The sequence below is a fragment of the Coregonus clupeaformis genome, unplaced genomic scaffold (genome assembly GCF_020615455.1).
Source record: "Coregonus clupeaformis isolate EN_2021a unplaced genomic scaffold, ASM2061545v1 scaf0057, whole genome shotgun sequence".
Taxonomy (NCBI): Eukaryota; Metazoa; Chordata; class Actinopteri; order Salmoniformes; family Salmonidae; genus Coregonus; species Coregonus clupeaformis.
Genome location: NW_025533512.1, coordinates 858,353 through 879,528, shown reverse-complemented (window position 1 = coordinate 879,528; position 21,176 = coordinate 858,353). Strand labels below are relative to the sequence as shown.

General features: G+C 44.2%; 1 protein-coding gene across 1 annotated transcript in view; it reads left to right on the top strand.

Annotated features, from left to right (window-relative positions):
• Positions 1–21,176, top strand: part of wnk4b (WNK lysine deficient protein kinase 4b) — a 68,689-nt gene that overhangs the window by 45,413 nt on the left and 2,100 nt on the right. Inside the window, exons 5-16 of the mRNA XM_045212859.1 lie at positions 7,316–7,404; positions 8,185–8,404; positions 8,486–8,900; positions 9,927–10,126; positions 10,395–10,465; positions 11,189–11,315; positions 11,479–11,595; positions 14,285–14,458; positions 15,926–15,980; positions 18,431–18,562; positions 19,762–20,663; positions 20,887–20,980. Of these exons, the coding sequence (XP_045068794.1) occupies positions 7,316–7,404; positions 8,185–8,404; positions 8,486–8,900; positions 9,927–10,126; positions 10,395–10,465; positions 11,189–11,315; positions 11,479–11,595; positions 14,285–14,458; positions 15,926–15,980; positions 18,431–18,562; positions 19,762–20,663; positions 20,887–20,980 (2,596 nt within the window). The remainder of the gene's footprint in view (positions 1–7,315; positions 7,405–8,184; positions 8,405–8,485; positions 8,901–9,926; positions 10,127–10,394; positions 10,466–11,188; positions 11,316–11,478; positions 11,596–14,284; positions 14,459–15,925; positions 15,981–18,430; positions 18,563–19,761; positions 20,664–20,886; positions 20,981–21,176) is intronic.

Below are 21,176 nucleotides of genomic sequence, written 5' to 3'. Positions count from 1 at the left end.
CACTGTCCCTCTCTGTCTATCTCTCTGTCTGTCTCTCTGTCTATCTCTCTGTCTCTCTCTCTGTCTATCTCTCTCTCTCTCTCTCTGTCTCACTGTCTCTCTCTGTCTCTCTCTCTGTCTCACTGTCTCTCTCTGTCTCTCTCTCCGTCTCACTGTCTCTCTCTGTCTCTCTCTCTGTCTCTCTCTGTCTCGCTCTCTTTTCTCTCTCTCTCTCTCTCTCTCTCTCTCTCTGGCTAATAAATAAACAACAAAATGTACATGGATGATGGTTACATTATGTATTACTTGTAAGTTATATGCAATATAAATATTTCAAGGAATTAATGGTCATGGGATGTCCCTCAGGCAATTGTACATATCTGGCAGTAATATTTGTGGTTTCTCCCTCAACCAGAATAATTCCCAGCTTTATGTTATTAGTAAATGCACAGAAGTTGGGAATTGTTACATACGTTTCCCTGACTCTGGTTTCAATTATGGTTCAACTCTAGTTTCGGCCTAAGCACCACTAGCATTATACCCTTTTTTAATACAAAGCTTACAGGCTGGCAGCAGGGAGCCAGCCTGTAAGCTTTGTATTAAAAAAGCCAGTAGCACAATAACTTTTTTAATTTGATTGTTATAGTCCTGAAATTTTTTTTTTATTTTACTTGAGAAGATTAAAGCATCAATGCATTTTTCAAAGGGCTTTCTGAGTGCTAGAAGTCAATAAGCCATAGCACAGTGGAAAGTGGAGCCTTCTCATCTCTCTCAATACACAAGGTGCTCTCACTGTTTGTGTGTGTTAGAGGCAGTGTTTGTGTGTGTTGAATTTGAGTTTGTGTGTGTTAACTCCAAATTGTAGAGGTAATTAAGTCAATCTTCTTCAAAGTATATCTAGCTGGACAGGGACAACATGCTTATGTTCTGTATCCACCCATCAGTGCTTCTGTGTTTTCTCCACCTAAAACATTGGTGTTCTTGGAAAGCTCATTTGCGTGATTAGGTTGATTTGCTTGCTGTCAGTGGGTATTATGGAGGACATTTGTCATTAGGAGAAAGAGAGAAGGGGAGGGAGAGAGAGAGAGAGAGAGAGAGAGAGAGAGAGAGAGAGAGAGAGAGAGAGAGAGAGAGAGAGAGAGAGAGAGAGAGAGAGAGAGAGAGAGAGAGAGAGAGAGAGAGAGAGAGAGAGAGAGAGAGAGAGAGAGAGAGAGAGAGAGAGAGAGAGAGAGAGAGAGAGAGAGAGAGAGAGAGAGAGAGAGAGATATCTCAAAAATAAATATTCCTATCCAAATCTGGTGCAAAATATTCAATAGTGTAATTTTACCAATTGCACTATATGGAAGTGAGGTTTGGGGCCCTAATCAAGAGACCCATCATCTCTCAAAAACATTCAGTTTGACATTGTACTTGCCATGCCATGGAGATTGGATTAGAGAGAGCGTCCATTATGATGTCTGTCTCCCAGAAGACAATATCCTCCAGTATCTCTCCATCTTCAACTAATCTCCCTGTCTCACTCTTTCATTCTCTCTATTCTAAAAACAGAGTTTCCATTCATTCATTCTATTCATTCATGTTTCTGTGGTAAGCGTTTGGAGACTTCCTGTGTGTGTCTGCTTGTGTGTGTGTGTGCAAATGGTGTAGAACTCCTGGAAAGCAGTGTGTGTGTGTGAGAGAGAGTGTGTCCCTGATGTGTGTGTGTGTGTGTGTGTGTGTGTGTGTGTGTGTGTGTGTGTGTGTGTGTGTGTGTGTGTGTGTGTGTGTATGAGAGAAACAGAGTGCTTATTTTCCATTGACAAGATGGTGGGAGTGGTTGGCTCTGTATCTCAGGACTTCATGTCCTCAGCACACCTCAGAGTCCCGGTGGGTCAGGACGTTGGGGAGATGTTGGGCTGATGTCACCGACCAACAAAAGCCACTGTACAGAGCACGCTCTGTGACTCCTACCTAAGCCTCTCTAAAGACTGAAGGGTTTATTCACATCTTCAGATGTTTTTCATATCAGCCATTTAGATGGAGACCATTTAGCTTTTCTTCTCTCTATTTATGTTGCGTTGAATGTCTTGTTTGTTTTGTTATGTATTTTCCCTTCCTTTTTCTCGTACGTAGTTAAACGCTGCTATTATCTGCTCACCAGAGAATTAGATGGAGGTCATGAAAAAACGACGGGGACGAAGCCCAAAACAAACACGTATATATAATTTATAACAAAGGGATGAAACCCAAACGGAAGAGCGAGGTGTAAATCTCTAAATAATACACTGGACGAGACCCGTAATAACAAGTGCACAATTCCACGGTATGTAACCCGTAATACAAAGTACTCACGAGACCAACGGACATGGGACAATTATCGACAAGGACAATGGGGAACAGAGGGCACATACTGTGGGGAGAACAAGTATTTGATACACTGCCGATTTTGCAGGTTTTCCTACTTACAAAGCATGTAGAGGTCTGTCATTTTTATCATAGGTACACTTCAACTGTGAGAGACGGAATCTAAAACAAAAATCTAGAAAATCACATTGTATGATTTTTAAGTAATTAATTTGCATTTTATTGCATGACATAAGTATTTGATCACCTACCAACCAGTAAGAATTCCGGCTCTCACAGACCTGTTCGTTTTTCTTTAAGAAGCCCTACTGTTCTCCACTCATTACCTGTATTAACTGCACCTGTTTGAACTCGTTACCTGTATAAAAGACACCTGTCCACACACTCAATCAAACAGACTCCAAACTCTCCACAATGGCCAAGACCAGAGAGCTGTGTAAGGACATCAAGGATACAATTGTAGACCTGCACAAGGCTGGGATGGGCTATAGGACAATAGGCAAGCAGCTTGGTGAGAAGGCAACAACTGTTGGCGTAATTATTAGAAAATGGAAGAAGTTCAAGATGACGGTCAATCACCCTCGGTCTGGGGCTCCATGCAAGATCTCACCTCGTGGGGCATCAATGATCATGAGGAAGGTGATGGATCAGCCCAGAACTACACGGCAGGACCTGGTCAATGACCTGAAGAGAGCTGGGACCACAGTCTCAAATAAAACCATTAGTAACACACTATGCCGTCATGGATTAAAATCCTGCAGCGCACGCAAGGTCCCCCTGCTCAAGCCAGCGCATGTCCAGGCCCGTCTGAAGTTTGCCAATGACCATCTGGATGATCCAGAGGAGGAATGGGAGAAGGTCATGTGGTCTGATGAGACAAAAATAGAGCTTTTTGGTCTAAACGCCACTCGCCGTGTTTGGAGGAAGAAGAAGGATGAGGACAACCCCAAGAACACCATCCCAACCGTGAAGCATGGAGGTGGAAACATCATTCTTTGGGGATGCTTCTCTGCAAAGGGGACAGGACGACTGCACCGTATTGAGGGGAGGATGGATGGGGCCATGTATCGCGAGATCTTGGCCAACAACCTCCTTCCCTCAGTAAGAGCATTGAAGATGGGTTGTGGCTGGGTCTTCCAGCATGACGACGACCCGAAACACACAGCCAGGGCAACTAAGGAGTGGCTCCGTAAGAAGCATCTCAAGGTCCTGGAGTGGCCTAGCCAGTCTCCAGACCTGAACCCAATAGAAAATCTTTGGAGGGAGCTGAAAGTCTGTATTGCCCAGCGACAGCCCCGGAAACCTGAAGGATCTGGAGAAGGTCTGTATGGAGGAGTGGGCCAAAATCCCTGCTGCAGTGTGTGCAAACCTGGTCAAGACCTACAGGAAACGTATGATCTCTGTAATTGCAAACAAAGGTCTCTGTACCAAATATTAAGTTCTGCTTTTCTGATGTATCAAATACTTATGTCATGCAATAAAATGCAAATTAATTACTTAAAAATCATACAATGTGATTTTCTGGATTTTTGTTTTAGATTCCGTCTCTCACAGTTGAAGTGTACCTATGATAAAAATTACAGACCTCTACATGCTTTGTAAGTAGGAAAACCTGCAAAATCGTCAGTGTATCAAATACTTATTCTCCCCACTGTATATACATATACTAATCAGGGGGAATGGGAACCAGGTGTGCGTAAATTTTACATGGAGGAGGTTTACCTCACTTTTCCACTCGGTAACTCCAGACCTTGACACTCCAGGCCTTGTTTAATCTGTTGAGGCCATGGAGGCGACAGACTGTGAAATAGTGGGTCTGTTTCTCTGTGGGGAGTCTTATCTCCTCAATGAAACGTGTTATCTCTTCTGCTAGACAGACGTGTTCTGTTCATAAAGCTTCAAAGGGGAGAATGACTCAATCGTTTCTTGTGGTAATACCTCTTCTTGAAGCGTTTATCCTCTTTCCACCCACACCACGTTTCCCATCCTTTCATAGAACAGACCTGTGGTCTAGTGATGTGGCCGTGTCTGTATACGTGTGTGGTTCTGTGTGTGAAATTGGCTTTATAGTGTGTGAATGTGTTTGTTCGTGCAGATTGTTCAGTATGACACAGCCCTGTTGCTTGCTTCTCTCACCCTACCTGAACTCCCTGCGCTGTGTCTGGGGATAGTTACCTCATAAACCTAAAGAGCGTATTGGCCATGCATCACTAAGCATTAAAACACAGCATTACAGGAAGTATCCCATTCACCTGTGTGACCCATTCATTGTATTCACCACCACGCAGGCTACAATGTAGTGAGTATCTGAGTGCTGCTTGGTATTCACGCTCATGCTACATTAGCTATTAGCTAACAGCCCCATAGGAAGTCTCACTCTATTTGTATCTGGTCACGACAGCTACTGTATGGACACCTGTTATACTCACCACTTAAGCCTGTATCCCCTGGATGGTTTGGTACATTGTATATTATGTCACCCAACATTTGTGTCTAAACCAAATAAACATGAGCTATGAGCTAACTGCCCTTTAGGAAACCACATGGTTATTAGTATTCGGTGCTCTAACACCGCAATACTCTTACACACACCACCACTCTCTCACCCCATTCAACCTTTAATTCTAACTTCCCGTTGAACTCAGATAAACCAAACAGTGAACGGGTTGGGACACAGTCAAACCCTGCTCTTTGTGTGTGTGTTCATGCGTGCATTTGTTTGTGTTTGTTTGTGTGCACAGCCATGCTCCATTATGTCCGAACTCTATGACGATGGCCCACAGAGAATGTCTCTGACGGGAACACCCTTGAACTATGGGCCACAGTTTTTTTACATTGTGCCCTTGGGCAGGGTGTCCGGGCAACTGTTACCGATGACAACACGACCTAAAGTTACCGATGACAACTAAACCTTTAACTCCATTTATATATTTATAATATATATATATATATATATATATATATATATTTCATATTTAGAGGTATTCCGCCCTGGAGATCTACCAATGTGAATAGAGGATGTACATCTCCTGTGTCTGAAGCATAGAGACACACTTATAAAGTACTCATAGTGGTGCAGGGCAGGCTAGGGAATAACCTCCACATTGTCCCTCACTCCCATATCACCCTGGCTCCTTCAGGACAGAGTATGTGAGCAGAGTTGAGCGGTCAGCTATCCCGCTCATCGCTCATGGAGCGGTGATTTCCAACCGCTCCACTAAAAACCGCTCTGCGCTCACAGAAAAAAAAACTGCCACTCCAAATTCGCTCCATTAATTAAAATCCCAATTTAACCAACACCCATCTATTTTTGTGACTACCTGGACCTTCCATTTGGTTTTGAAGTATTGAAGCCAAACCATATGATTTGAATGAAAAGTATTTTAGGAAACATGAAAAGGTGAATGTAAGAAGCGCTCATCATTTCAAATAGGCTACATGTCATATTAAACAGCATATAAACACTCTAAATAGGTCAGAAGCCAGAAAGGGAGCCTAAGAAGGAAAGAAAATGAATTATTTAGGCTATATTATTTCAATTATTTCAAGGCTATAGCCTACAAATAAATACATTGTGAAGCATTTGCGAGTGTGACACACTAGGCTGGTAGGGAGTCAGGGACATTAAGCGCTCTACATTTCGTTGTATTAAATAATTATAGTCTATAAATTGCGCATATAGGCTGTGACTTACTTAAGTAATAATGCACGAGGAGGTGTGGTATATGGCCAATATACCACGGCTAAGGACTGTTCTTAAGCACGACGCAACGCGGAGTGCTTGGATACAGACCTTAGCCGTGGTATATTGTCCATATACCACAAACCCCTGAGGTGCTTTATTGCTATTATAAACTGGTTACCAACGTAATTAGAGCAGTAAAAATAAATGTTTGGTCATACCTGTGGTATATGGACTGATATACCACGGCTGTCAGACAATCAGCATTCAGGGCTCCACCACCCGGTTTATAATTAGAATGAAATACAAATTAAATGAAAAATGCCTTATTGGGTGCCTTTGAATTCATTTTTAGAAACCCGAGTTTGGACAGAGTCTGTGGCTTCAGGCTCATGCCATGGTGCCTGAGAGCAGGCCAGCAATGGATAAAATTCTCTCCGCGCTTGCAGAGCCACTGGGGAAGCTAAACACCCCTTTGGCCACTCTTGCCAGGCTGGGCAAGGATGCAGAGTTTTTTTTTTTTTTTTTTTAAAGGTTTTTAGGCAAAATAACCCAATCAAAACAGAAAGCTCTTTGAAAGTTGGAATATGCCAGGCTCATTGGGCCAAATTCAATTATGGCCTATTGTATAGATAATAGAACAAAAATAAAGGAAACTTTTAAGAGATCTGATTTTTTGTTTATAAGTACTTTGCTACAATGACACACTTAATTAGCTACCCACCTCGTTCCTTTCTTTTAGCATGTGCACGTAGTAAGTAGGCTACACCATCATGCTTTTGGGATATGTGTCTTTTCAGATTCCACAATGATTATTTAGTTGTGAACACTCCCTCTCTTGCTCTTGGTCCTCATCTTAGTAAGTCACCTTGATTTAGCACCTGTGTGTTTTATCAGTTTCTTTATGAAAATATTTAGTGAACTCCGTGACAGTAGCTAAAGCAAGGGGCTATAGCAGCACCCAAGTAGACTACAAATGCATGCTGGGCCGGCCATGCCCTGAGCTTGTGAAGTGAGAGCTATTGGAGCGAAAATTGGAGCGGGCGAGAAGGCCGAAGCTCCAGCCTTTGGGAATCTCGTTCCGCACTCCAGTCAAATTGGGCACGCTCCACTCCTCGCTCTGCTCACATACTCTGCTTCAGGAGTCCTTCTGCCTGCGTCAGTCCTCTCCTCTCTCAAATGGCTTTGTCACAGGTGTCCCGTTCACCTCCTTCCTCCCCCTTCTTCCCCCCTCCTTACATGGTGGAGTGATTGACGTCGGTGACATATCTAACCGTTCCTATTTTCCCCTCTCCTTCTTTCTCCTCACAGGGAATTAAGCCGGACAGCTTCTTCAAGGTAAAAGTCCCTGAGTTGAAAGAGATCATAGAGGGATGCATCCGCATAAATACAGACCAGAGGTAGTGTAATCAGATAGGAATTATCTTTACTCACCTCCTTACCTCACATCCTCTTTCAGCCTGTCACTGCGGTGGTGTGGTATCAAATGTTGGATACATTCTAGGTTGAAGTGTGTGTGTCTATTCTTATGTGTGCAAACATTAGACAGACAGTTTTTTCTTCCTAGACAAAGGATATTATACCCGTCAAGCTAGTTTGTCTAGTCACTCGCTCTCCAACATTAATCTCAGGGCACTGACAGTGAAACGAAATAAATTGTATCGTCTCAGTCAACAACTGTGTAAATGTCCTGAAGAAAACAGTTTTATGATTAAATTAGCTTTTCTTTGTTTCTCCAGCCTCATTCTCTTTCAAAGCATTGATCGAATCAAATGTTGTGAGCTAAAAATAACAGTGAGAAATGACTTCAGACACAATTCAAATGTTGCCACATTACTATGGCGAGGGAACTGGGTGACACACACATCGACCATCGTTAATGGTGTCAGGTATCAGGCCACCTGGGGGTCCAATGAGATGATACCTGACCTGTTGTTAAATTGGGGCAAATTACATTACACACCTATCCATCTCTCTCCTTTGGCTGTGTCAATAGTCTAAAGTGGCACTGAGTCTGACTCAACACATCCACCCACGTATAGTAAAATTCTGTTTTTTTCCCCCATGTTTAGTTAATGACTATAAAAAGAACAGACTGAGAAAATAAATTTAAATTAAATGGATTATAAAACTAAGAAAACAGTGTAAGTTCCCCCCTCCTTTCTCCCTGGCCTCTCCAGGTACACCATCCAGGACCTGCTGGAACACACCTTCTTCAAGGAGAACAACGGTGTCCATGTTGAGCTGGCGGAGGAGGACGACACGGTGAAGTCTGGCCTGAAGCTGTGGCTGCGTATGGACGACACCAAGAAGCTGCATGGGAAGTACAAGGACAACAACGCCATCGAGTTCCTGTTCGAACTCTACAAGGACGTGCCCGAGGAGGTGGCCCAGGAGATGGTGGGTTGTTGATGGATTTCCGGACCCCTTTCACATTTTGTGGATCTCAAGTGTCAAGTTTACTGATTGCTCTCCCCCCAGGTGGTGCTGGGCTTCGTCTGTGAGGCAGACTACAAGCTGGTGGCCAAAGCCATCCGGGACCGCGCCACCGCCATCAAGCGGCAGCGGGAGAAGCAGCGCCGGATGGCCGAGGAGGCCCTGCGCCAACAACAGGAAACTGTCATCGAGGAAGAACCAGAGCCGGCCCCCGAGCCAGAACCACCCGCCCCCAAACCTCAAATAGCCCTTCCCATCAAACCGCCCAACCCCGCCCCTGTCTCGGCGCCCCCTGCCCAGACTCCGCCCACTCCAACGGTGTCGGGGCCGGTGATGTCCGTGGCTAACGGCTCGGTGGATTCGGGGATAAACGCCAGCTTCACAGCAGAGACGGAGGAGCAGGAGGCAGACCAGCGGCAGCACTACAACATCAGACACACAAGCTACTCCTCTGCCACATGTGAGGATACACTCACTATACCAGTGGTTCTCAAATCTCTCCTCAGGGACCCCAGACGTTTCACAATTTTGTTGTAGCCCTGAACTAGCTCAACTGATTCACCTATTCAAGGGCTTGATGATTAGTTAACTAGTTGAATCAGGTGTGCTAGCTCTAGCTGCAGGTCCCCAAGGAGAGGTTGGAGAACTACTGCACTATACTGTAATCACATGGTCATATATAGCAGACACCTTGTGTTGCTTCGTAGCTTAGCTTCTGAAGCTACACATTTGCCCACAGACAGCATGTACAGTCAAGCCTTCTCATGTCTAGGCAACATGCAAAGTGCATTGGCCTGGCCTATAAGCATGACGCATATAGATAAACATGGTTTACAAGTTTACCGTAAACAAGATATAGAACACAGATACCCTATTAACACAACCTTCAAGATTAGTACCTGGGGCACAAGCTCTGATATATGTGGAAGGTTTAGCCAAAACATGCTTCAAACATTCATTGCTGACATGCTCATGCCCTGGATTCGGTATTACAGTATCACAGCTGCACTGTGTGTGCATGGGCCCACGTGTTTCCTTATATCTGTACTGCTAAAGGGGTATCAGTGGAGGTTGTATTGGAAAGTGTTGGCTTAACAGACTTTGGCCAGGGCACGTGCTACATAGCCCTGTGTAGATCTCATGGGTTTTTTATATATCTCTAAAGTAGGCTAATCCTTTGCAGTTGTGCCTCTGTCCATTTGTTGTGGTTACCCTCGAGCCCTGCTAATCCATGTAGCCGTCCCTCACAGTGCCTGTTAGTGGAGCCCAAAAAGGACCCCTCCCTCAGGACGTTAGGAATTTTTTTTCATTAACAAATAACAAGGAACATTCAGTATACATTATTTCCAGACAAGACTAACTTATACAGTATATGTTGAACACAGTCAGCGGTACATGACATAAAGAAGAGATTGAAAACATGTTAACGCATGTCTGTCTCTTCCCTCCCCCTTCCCTTCCTTTAACCCTGTTGTCGCCATGGCAGCCGACTGCGAGATGGACGGTTACCTGAGCTCCTCTGGCTTCCAGGATCCCGGGGATTCCCCTCTCCAGCCTCCTGTTAACTCCGCCCCTTCCTCCACCACTCCTGTTCCATGGCCTCTGGAGACCCCTCGCATCGAGACCCTGGCCATCAAGGCTCCTCCACCTGACGCTCCACCAATCCCGGCTCTCCGCTTCCCCTCGGTGGGTAGCCTGTATGAAGGTCTTGAGATTTATATTTCTATGGCTGTAGAGCTCAACAGTCAAAATATTCATTATCATGACTTCTTATAACTGTTATATAACCTGTTATATCCAGTTATGACTCTTACAGAACACCTTGCCAGGAAAGGTTCTGGGCCCTACTAGTTATATAGCAGGGATATGTGATGAGTGGATAAGCCATTAAACCCAGAATTTTAGCGCCCTACCTCAACAGGCTATTCTGACTGACCCTCTGTCCCTCCCCCAGAGTATCGCTGTATCCAACACTACCATGCCCCAGTCAGGAAACGCCAATGGTTTCGCTTCTCCTGTCGACAGGTAACCCAAACACATGTAACACCCCTCTTCCATGATGGGGATGTTGTTCAGGGTATAAAGAAAGGCCTGCCCCGCACACCTTATGCCCAGTATCTAAGTGTAATGTATGTGTGTATAGCAGTGTTGCGTTCAAGAGTTCAAGACAACAAAGGCCCAACAAAGGAACAAACATTTCAAATGCACTATAGAAGTATACAACCACTATCGGACCACTTTGCTGCTTTAAACTAGAATGGACTACTTCTCTGTCTAATGGGTATCCGTGCAGTTATAACACAATTCCTGTAGTATCCATTAAAACACGACAGGTGTGTGTGAACTTGAAGGGGATAATTTATATATAATGGCCTTAATAGGCTTTTCCTTCTGGGAGCTGGGTGGGATGGAAATAACCCATTAATAGGAGTTAGAAGACTCTCAGTGGTTTGTTTGGTCATACACTACAGCCTCATTAATAACCAGTTCATTATTAGTAGTGTAGTAGAAAGAAGACTAGAAATATTAGATTAGACATTAGTAGTAGTAGTAGTAGTAGTAGTAGTAGTTGTACTTTCAGTAGTAGTAGTTGTATTGGTACTGCAAGTTCTAGTAGTCCAAATTGTTGTAGTAGTGGTAGTAGAGTAGTTGTTCTTATAGCAATAGTTAATATTATCAATATCAAAAGGACACAGTGTTACGTCTCCTGGGCAGCTGTCATAGCCCACTTCCTGATTATCCCCACAGCTATGCCTCTGATGTGACGTCAGGCTTGAGTGATGGCAATGAGGGCCTATCAGAAAAGAGTGCCAACAAACGTACCGGGACCAAGCTCTTCAGGAGGAGAGCCCGCTCACGCCTACGAATCACTGGGGTCTGTCTGGCCGTCTGTCTGTTTCTCTGTCTCTCTGTCTGTCAGTTAGCAGTTGTACTTATTTAATCACATACAACGATGATTGCAATCCAACTCATCCTTGGTCTTGTCAAGTGGCTACATGTTCTGTGGATAAACAATTGTTTTTTTGCTGTCCTTCCAGTTGTCTGACAAAGTGGACCGTGTGGTGGAGTGTCAGCTCCAGACTCACAACAGTAAGATGGTGACCTTTAAGTTTGACCTGGACGGAGACAACCCAGAGGACATTGCTGCTGTGATGGTGAGTGCACTGTGTGTGTGTGTGCACGTATCATCAAATCAACTAATTCTTATCCACTGAGCTACTGTAAGCACATCCAGTGTTACAAAACATTGGGCGTTTTTCAACCAGAACCATAACTTCCCAGATAACACAGAAGAACACTATGCTTGCTCCTTGAGAACATAACATCTAATTATCCAATCAATGAAATAGTGTTTACTGTGAAAGGAAGTGAAACTGACCATGGATTCCAGCAAGATCTCTCACAGTTTTGGAAAGAATGTTGTTTTGCCGTGGCCCTGGGAACGCATGGTTAACGGTTTTGATTGAATATTCCCCAGTCATGGGGGAACATTTCTCTAGTTGTTAATACTTCATAGCAGTTGCTCACATCATGGAGTTGATGGGATTAAAACAAGCTGAAAATGACCGCAGAGAACAATTTTGCATTGGTGCACTGCAAAAAGTGAAATCTAAACAAGCCGAAATATCTTATATTGAGTGATAATTCATAGCAAGTGAAATTATCTAACGTCATTGGCAGATTGCTTATTTTCACCTAAAAAAGGCTTAATACAAGTAATTGATCTAATTTCAAGATATCTTTCAAGATATTTTACCTTAATATGAAATAGTATAACATATCTTGAAAAATATCTTGAAATAAGATCAATTACTTTTTTAGGTTCCATAAGCAAAATGATCTGCCAATGGCATTAGATAATTTAGCTTGGTACAGATTGTATACACAACCGTTCAAAAGGTTGGGGTCACTTAGAAATGTCCTTGTTTTCGAAAGAAAATCAGTTTTTTTGTCCATTAAAATAACATCAAATTGATCAGAAATACAGTGTAGACATTGTTAATGTTGTAAATGGCTATTGTAGCTGGAAACTGAAATGAAGGCTATTCCATGCGAGAAATTGCCAAGAAACTGAAGATCTCGTACAACGCTGTGTACTACTCCCTTCACAGAATAGCGCAAACTGGCTCTAACCAGAATAGAAAGAGGAGTGGGAGGCCCCGGTGCACAACTGAGCAAGAGGACAAATACATTAGAGCAGGGTTCTTCAATTCCGGTCCTGGAGGGCCGAAACACTTCTGTTTTTTATTTCTACCTGGTAGTTAATTGCACTCACCTGGTGTCCCAGGTCTGAATTAGCCCCTGATTAGAAGGAGAGGATGAAAAACAGAGGTGTTTCGGCCCTCCAGGACCGGAATTGAAGAACCCTGCATTAGAGTGTCTAGTTTGAGAAACAGACGCCTCATAGGTCCTCAACTGGCAGCTTCATTAAATAGTACCCGCAAAACACCAGTCTCAACATCAACAGTGAAGAGGCGACTCCGGGATGCTGACCTTCTAGGCAGAGTTGCAAAGAAACAGCCATATCTCAGACTGGCCAATAAAATGAAAAGATTAAGATGGGCAAAAGAACACAGACACTGGCTTTTCTTTCGAAAACAAGGACATTTCTAAGTGACCCCAAACTTTTGAATTGTAGTGTATATTTTTTTATCACTCAACATATACAATATTTAGGCTTACATTTCACTTTTTGCAGTGTGGACAGTATGCCGCTCTCACTCCAGTGTGTCGCTCTCACAGGTGTTTGAGTCTGACATGATTTCAAAGACCAGAATTTGTCCTGGGTATGGAAAATGTTCTTTATCCATGTACGGCCATTTGCCCCCCCACCCCACTGTGTAGCTCTTTTGTTCCATGTGAATGTTTACGTGTGTGTGTGTGCACGCCAGGCAAAGCTACAGTTTTCCCTCTTGTCATGTGAAAATGGTGTCCTGTATTTTATGTTGTTGTGTCCATCTCATCTCAATATACAGGTAACTGCCAAAATAATGGAAACACTTCAAATGAGGGATACAAAGTATATTGAAAGTAGGTGCTTCCACACAGGTGTGGGTCCTGAGTTAATTAAGCAATTAAAATCCCATCATGCTTAGGGTCATGTAAAAAAATGCTGGTCAGGCCATTATTCTGGCTACCATGGCTATGCCCCCTAGGATGACAATGTCCCCATCCACAGGGCACGAGTGGTCACTGAATGGTTTGATGAGCATGAAAAACAATGTAAACCATATGCCATGGCCGTCTCAGTCACCAGATCTCAACCCAATTGAACACTTATGGGAGATTCTGGAGCGGTGCCTGAGAGTGTTTTCCACCACCATCAACAAAACACCAAATGATGGAATTTCTCGTGGAAGAATGGTGTTGCATCCCTCCAATAGAGTTCAAAACACTTGTAGAATCTATGTCAATGTGCACTGAAGCTGTTCTGGCTCGTGGTGGCCCAACACCCTATTAAGACACTTTATGTTGATGTTCCCCTTTATTTTGCCAGTTACCTGTACAATGCACTTGGCATTTCAAGGCCTGGGAAACTAGTTTCAAAACTAGTGTGTATGAAAGCTGTCGACTCACTGCTCCAATAGCCATCTGCCTAAGTGGTAGCCCTGACACATGGCTATAGACTCCTGGGTGTCTGTTATGAAATCCTGACAACAACAAGCATAGATTATTGTTTACTCATGTTCAAAACCTCCCTCTCTTTCTTTCCTAACGTTGTCCCTTTGTGTCCGTGTTTGTCTCAGTCAACAAATCTATCAAATCTAACTGTTCCTTAACTCATCTGTTTTGATTGATTGATTAATTTACTGATTGATTGACTGATTGATTTAACTCCCTCAGGTCCACAATGAATTCATCCTTCCCTCTGAGCTGGAGGGCTTCATCTACCGCATGCGTGACATCATCAAGCGTGCAGAGGCCCTGATGAAGAGGGGCGAGCCCCTGAGTCTGGGGGACGCTGCCCACCAACTCTACCCCTACCTCAGCGAAGTGGGCACCCTGTCCACCTCGCAGGTCAGTGCCATAGACATATACATCATTGGTCAGTGCCACGCTGCCAGGTTAACCACCACTGCTGCTCACTGCTGGCATGGTCCACATGTGCATACAGATGTACACAGACCAAACACAACACAATACATTACAGTGTGTTAGAAACCTGTACTATTACCACCAGTAGGCCTCATAAAGGGTATATGAAAACTCAAGCCTTTTTTTTTTAAAGTGGGACCAACGAGTTACAAAACCAACCATCTATACTGAAGAAAAATATAAACGCAACATGCAACAATTTCAAAGATTTTACTGAGTTACAGTTCATATAAGGAAATCAGTCAATATAAATTAATTAATTAGGCCCTAATCTATTGATTTCACATGACTGGGCAGGGGCGCAGCCATGGGTGGGCCTGGGAGGGCATAGGCCCACCCACTTGGGAGCCAGGCCCACCCACTGGGGAGCCAGGCCCAGCCAATCAGAATGAGTTTATCCCCACAAAGGAGCTTTATTACAGACAGAGATACGCCTCAGCCCCCCCCCTCCCCCTCCTCAGACGATCCCGCAGGTGAAGAAGCTGAATGTGGAGGTCCAGGGCTGGTGTGGTTACACTTGGATGTACTGCCAAATTCTCGAATACAACGTTGGAGGGGGCTTATGGTAGAGAAATTAACATTAAATTATCTGGCAACAGCTCTGTTGGACATTCCTGCAGTCAGCATGCCAATTGCACGCTCCCTCAAAACTTGAGACATCTGTGGCATTGTGTTGTGTGACAAAACTGCACATGTTTTAGTGGCCTTTTATTGTCCCCAGCACAAGGTGCACCTGTGTAATGATCATGCTGTTTAATCAGCTTCTTGACATGCCACAACTATCAGGTGGATGGATTATCTTGGCAAAGGAGAAATGCTCACTAACAGGGATGTAAACAAATTTGTGCACAACATTTGAGAGAAATAAGCTTTTTGTGCATATAGAACATTTCTGGGATCTTTCATTTCAGCTCATGAAACATGGGATCAACACTTTACATGTTGCGTTTATATTTTTGTTCAGTATATATCAGTGGTGCACACCTCCAGTCCTTGAGGGCCACAGTCATACTGATTTTCACCTTAAAATTAACAATGGGACTGATTTCTACCTGGGAAAGGAGGTGTGTGCACTCTCCAGCTAATCAGTAACATCAATCAACTGCCTGGGACAAAATCAAATCAGCACGACTGCAGAACTCAAGGACTAGAGCTATGCACCCCTAAGACAGATGGTTGGTTTTGACAGTTGTTGTTTTGTAAGTTGTGTACTTGTTGGTCCCACTTAAAATTAACAACAACTTCAAGGCCCTGGGTTGTTTTCCCCTGAAATATATAACAACTTAACAACAAAAACAAGTGCATGGCAAACCTCTGCGGCAAGACAGCATATGACATGGATTGATTTTAACGGTTGATTGGTTGACTTGCTTTGTGATTGTATTTCAGCCCAATTTACACACGCATGGACTGACACGGACACATTCCTCTTCATCTTTGCCTGGTAAGGAAGATTCCCTGTGTGTGTGTATGCGTGTGCATGCGTGTATAGATTCGGAAAGTATTCAGACCCCTTGACTTTTTCCACATTTTGTTACATTACAGCCTTATTCTAAAATGGATTGTGTAAATCCATTTATTTCCTCATCAATCTACAGACAATACCCCATAATGACAAAGCAAAAACTGTTTTTTAGATTTTTTTTACAAATGTATAAAAAAAAGAAAGAGAAATACCATATTTACATAAGTATTCAGACCGCTTGCTATGGGACTCGAAATTGAGCTCAGGTGCATCTTGTTTCCATTGATCATCCTTGAGATGTTTCTACAACTTGATTGGAGTCCACCTGTGGTAAATTCAATTGATTGGACATGATTTGGAAAGGCACACACCTGTCTATATAAGGTCCCACAGTTGACCGTGCATGTCAGAGCAAAAACCAAGCCATGAGGTCGAAGGAATTGTCCGTAGAGCTCCGAGACAGGATTGTGTCGAGGCACAGATCTGGGGAAGGGTACCAAAAAATGTCTGCAGCATTGAAGGTCCCCAAGAACACAGTGGTCTCCATCATTCTTAAACGGAAGAAGTTTGGAACCACCAAGACTCTTTCTAGAGCTGGCCGCCCCCGGCCAAACTGAGCAATCGGGGTAGAAGGGCCTTGGTCAGGGAGGTGACCAAGAACACGATGGTCACTCTGACAGAGCTCCAGAGTTCCTCTGTAGAGATGGGAGAAACTTCCAGAAGGACAACCATATCTGCAGCACTCCACCAATTAGGCCTTTATGGTAGAGTGGCCAGACAGAAGCCACTCCTCAGTAACAGGCACATGACAGCCCGCTTTGAGTTTGCCAAAAGGCACCTAAAGGATTTTCTGGTCTGATGAAACCAAGATTGAACTCTTTGGCCTGAATGCCAAGCGTCACGTCTGGAGGCAACCTGGCACCATCCCTACGGTGAAGCATGGTGGGGTCAGCATCATGCTGTGGGGATGTTTTTCAGCAGCAGGGACTGGGAGACTAGTCAGGATCGAGGGAAAGATGAACAGAGCAAAGTATAGAGAGATCCTTGATGAAAACCTGCCCCAGAGTGCTCAGGACCTCAGACTGGGGTGAAGGTTCACCTTCCAACAGGACAATGACCCTAAGCACGCAGCCAAGACAACGCAGGAGTTGCTTCGGTACAAGTCTCTGAATGTCCTTGAGTGGCCCAGCCAGAGCCCGGACTTGAACCCGATCGAACATCTCTGGAGAGACCTGAGAATAGCTGTGCAGCGACGCTCCCCATCCAAGCTGACAGAGCTTGAGAGGATCTGCAGAGAAGAATGGGAGAAACTCCCCAAATACATGTGTGCCAAGCTTGTAGCGTCATACCCAAGAAGACACGAGGCTGTAATCACTGCCAAATGTGCTTCAACAAAGTACTGAGTAAAGGGTCAGCATACTTATGTAAATGAGAAATGTCTTAAAACCTGTTTTTGCTTTGTCATTATGGGTTATTGTGTGTAGATTGATGAGGAAAAAATACAATTTTAATACATTTTAGAATATGTCTGTAACGTAACAAAATGTGGAAAAGGTCAAGGGGTCTGAATACTTTCTGAATGCACTGTATCTACAGTGCCTATAGAGTCTGCACCCTCTTGAACTTCTTTCACATTTTGTTGTGTTACAAAGTGGGATTGAAATAGATTTAATTGTATTGTTTTGTCATTGATCTAAACAAAATATTCCATAATGTCAAAGCAAAAAGACTATTCTACAAATGTTTACAAATGAGTCAAAATGAAATAACTAAAATATAGTCATTGCATAAGTATTCACCCCCTTTGTTCAGGCAAGCCTAAATTAGTTCAGAAGTCAAATTTGGCTTAACAAATCCAATAATAAGGTATATGGATAATAAGACTCACATCTGTATTCGCTGCCAAAGGTGTTTCTAACGTGACTCAGGGAGGTGAATACTTATCTAATCAAGGTATATTAGTGTTTTATCTTTCATTAATCTTTGAAAAATAAATTACAGAGTATTTTGTGTAGATCATTGACAAAGAATGACAATTAAATCCATTTTAATCCCACTTTATAACATAATAAAATGTAAAGAAATCTAAGGGGGGCGTAGACTTTCTATAGGCACTGTATGTCTGTCTATATAATGTTTTTGCACATTGCACTTTAGGGACCACAATGGAAATAATTCACTGACTTTATTGTGCTATCCCTGTCACGTTTGTAAATGTATTTACTGTGTGTATATGTACTTTTTTAACCGGTTTATCAAATCAATCAATCTATCAATCAACTGAGTTTAATTGGTAACCTAAGCAGCACAGTGACGTTCATCACATATAGATTTGTCATCAGTCCCCACAAACACATCGATACGGTATGATCAATGTCACTTTGGTGTATCTGCGCATGTTTAAGTGTTTATTTGTCTCTCTGGGCCAGACTTTGCTGAGGGCAGCGTTGCTCAGCTCCGAGGCTCATCTCCTGTGGCGCCTGTTGGAGACTTCTACATCGACCCAAAGGCGGTCCCTTCTGTTCGCCCCCTCCGCTCTCAGTCCTTCCAGACCACCTCAAGTACGTACCACACTCCAACCCCAGAAAAACTGTCTGTCTGCTCACCATCAACAACAGAAACATTTAATTTATAGCTGGAATCCTTAATTGGTGAAACTGCCACGTGCATTTGGGATATTACAATAACAAAAAAGTTACTGCAAACAACAAACACTGTTTGTTTTTTCGTCAGACATCAGTCTTAGACTTTGAATGCTTATTAAAGCAGTAGTCTGAGTAGCGGTGTTGATATACTTTGATATTGCCAAAGTATTACAAAAATTAGCAATCGGGCATTGATATAGGCAGAAGGGAAAAGAAGGAACGAAACAATAGGTTTTCTGGCAATTGGAGAGAAAACATGTGATACTCTATATGGGCATAAGGTTGTTCAAAGGACTGGTATCCCCACTCAGACACACACACCCTTTTACCTCTAGTGTTCAGGTCTATCAGCCAGCACTGTGCGTCACCTCCTCCTCTCAGGCACCTCAGAGTCTGAGTTCACCCCACAGCAGTGTCCCCTGGGTATTTACCTCAACCACCCAGAGGGGGGACGGTTCAGGCCTGAATGCCCTCTCTTATTCTCTCTCTCTCTCTCTCTCTCTCTCTCTCTCTCTCTCTCTCTCTCTCTCTCTCTCCAGAATGTTTACTGACTGATACAGTGGGGATTTTCCCACTCTGTCTCAGCTCTACTGAGAGTTGCCATTCAGTCTCTTTAAACAGGTGTGAGGTTTGTGTGCAGCTGCAATGTGAAAGAGGAGTTAAGCTTTTGTTTATTTTTATGGTCTGTAATTACTTTTGACACTCTTTGGGCGAGTCAAATTTCCTTTTGACTGACATGACTTCATTTCATGGGAACCTGTGCTTAACTGAGCTGAAGGTGTGCTACAGAATGATATCTCTGTCCATTGGTAAGATTTAAACAGGAAGGACGGAAGTATCTACATTTGTGAGAGGAAAAGCAAGTTTAACCAAAACTATGCCACTGTATCTGAGTGAAAGTAGGTCTTTCCTCAGGTGGCCCAGTTTGATTCATGTTGTAAATAACTGAATGGATACTTTAGATGTGGTGCTAGGCAAAAGGGAATGCTGTCTACGTAACATTAACTCTTTAGAACAGGTCTTCTGTTTGTGGATGGAACCCATTCAAGCAGTCATAAGTCAGATTGTTCCCCTACTTATGAGTCTAACCCCAATATTCCTTATGCGTCTTCCAGGTTCTTCCCAGACCTTCCACCCGCCTGCTTCCCATTACTCCCAGTATTCCCACCTCGACATCGTGCCCCCTGTAATGCCCCTCAATCAGCTGCCTCCCCTGCCCCAGCAGTACCCCAAACCCCCCTATGTCCCCAACACCCACTTCCCCTTCCCTTATCCTGTCAGCCAGACCTCCTCCAAGCCCCCCAGCACCCCCCTCACCCCTGAGACCTTCCACCGGGTCCTAAGCAACTCCAACCTTTCTTCCCCTTCTCCCTCCTCCTCCTCCTCCCCGGCCAAGCCGGCCACCCCAGGGCAGCAGCAGCAGCAGGGGGGTGAAAAGTTACCTCTGAGATGTGAGGTAGTGGGCAGTACCCCCCTGCCCACCCCTCCAGCCCAGCAACAGCAGAACCCAGGCATGTGGCCCCCCAACAGCCACAACCAGCCCCTCTTCTCCCTGGCCAACGTGTTGTCCCTGGCCATGAGCGTGGCCCAGTCCTTCATGCCCCCCACCTCCATGCCCAGTGGTCTGAACCCGGGCCAGTCTGGCTCTTACCACCCCTCAATGTTTGGCCCTCCCCAGCTGATGCCAGGGGAGGACCTCTACCAACCCCAGGGCCAGATAACAGCAGGCCAGTATCTGGACATGTACCAGCAGTATGCAGATGCCCAGGCTCTGCACCAACAGGGCCTGTTGAAGGCCAACGTAGCCCCAGGGTCACCCCAGCCTGGAGGGCTAGTGGATGGGACTGCGTTCAGGCAAGCCGGCTCCAGCCTCTCTCCTCCAGGATCCAGCGCAAGTCCCCAGAGGTATTGCCAGCTGGGTCCCAGGGTGGGGTTCCAGGAGCAGACAGACAGCTCAGCCTCCACCTCTATCACCAGCTCCCCCTCCTCCTCAGCTCCAGCCAGCCCACAGAGCACCGTGAGTCACTTAAGAAATATGTGCTCATATGCATGAAGAAGAAGTGTATACTATAGGATATGCATTTGCTTCAACTTGTGTTGCCTAACCTTTAAAACCTCAAACCTGTTCCCCAACAGTGTTGTATAGATTAGACACGCCTGTAACAAGCTCTGGCACAGTGTATTATTACAGAACTGAGCTGGTAAAGTTGAAAGTATTTTGTTGTTATTTTACCCTGCAGGTGTCTTCACCCAGGCTAAGAACCTCTTCACCCCTGGTGGTGTCAGAGTCGGGAGCAAACGCTGCCAAAAACAGACTGTCACCTATCTCTGAGGGTAAGCACTCTCTCCATGCCATACACTTTTTCATTGTGTATGCATTTAGTATGATGAGCTAATAATAGTAAATCACGTCAATCAATTTTTAATTGATGTACATTTTTAAAGCACTGTCTGTTTCCAAGGTAGCCGATATGTCAGGAAAAACCACATTGTATTTTTGCACCTCGTGTGTCCATGGCAACTTAATATA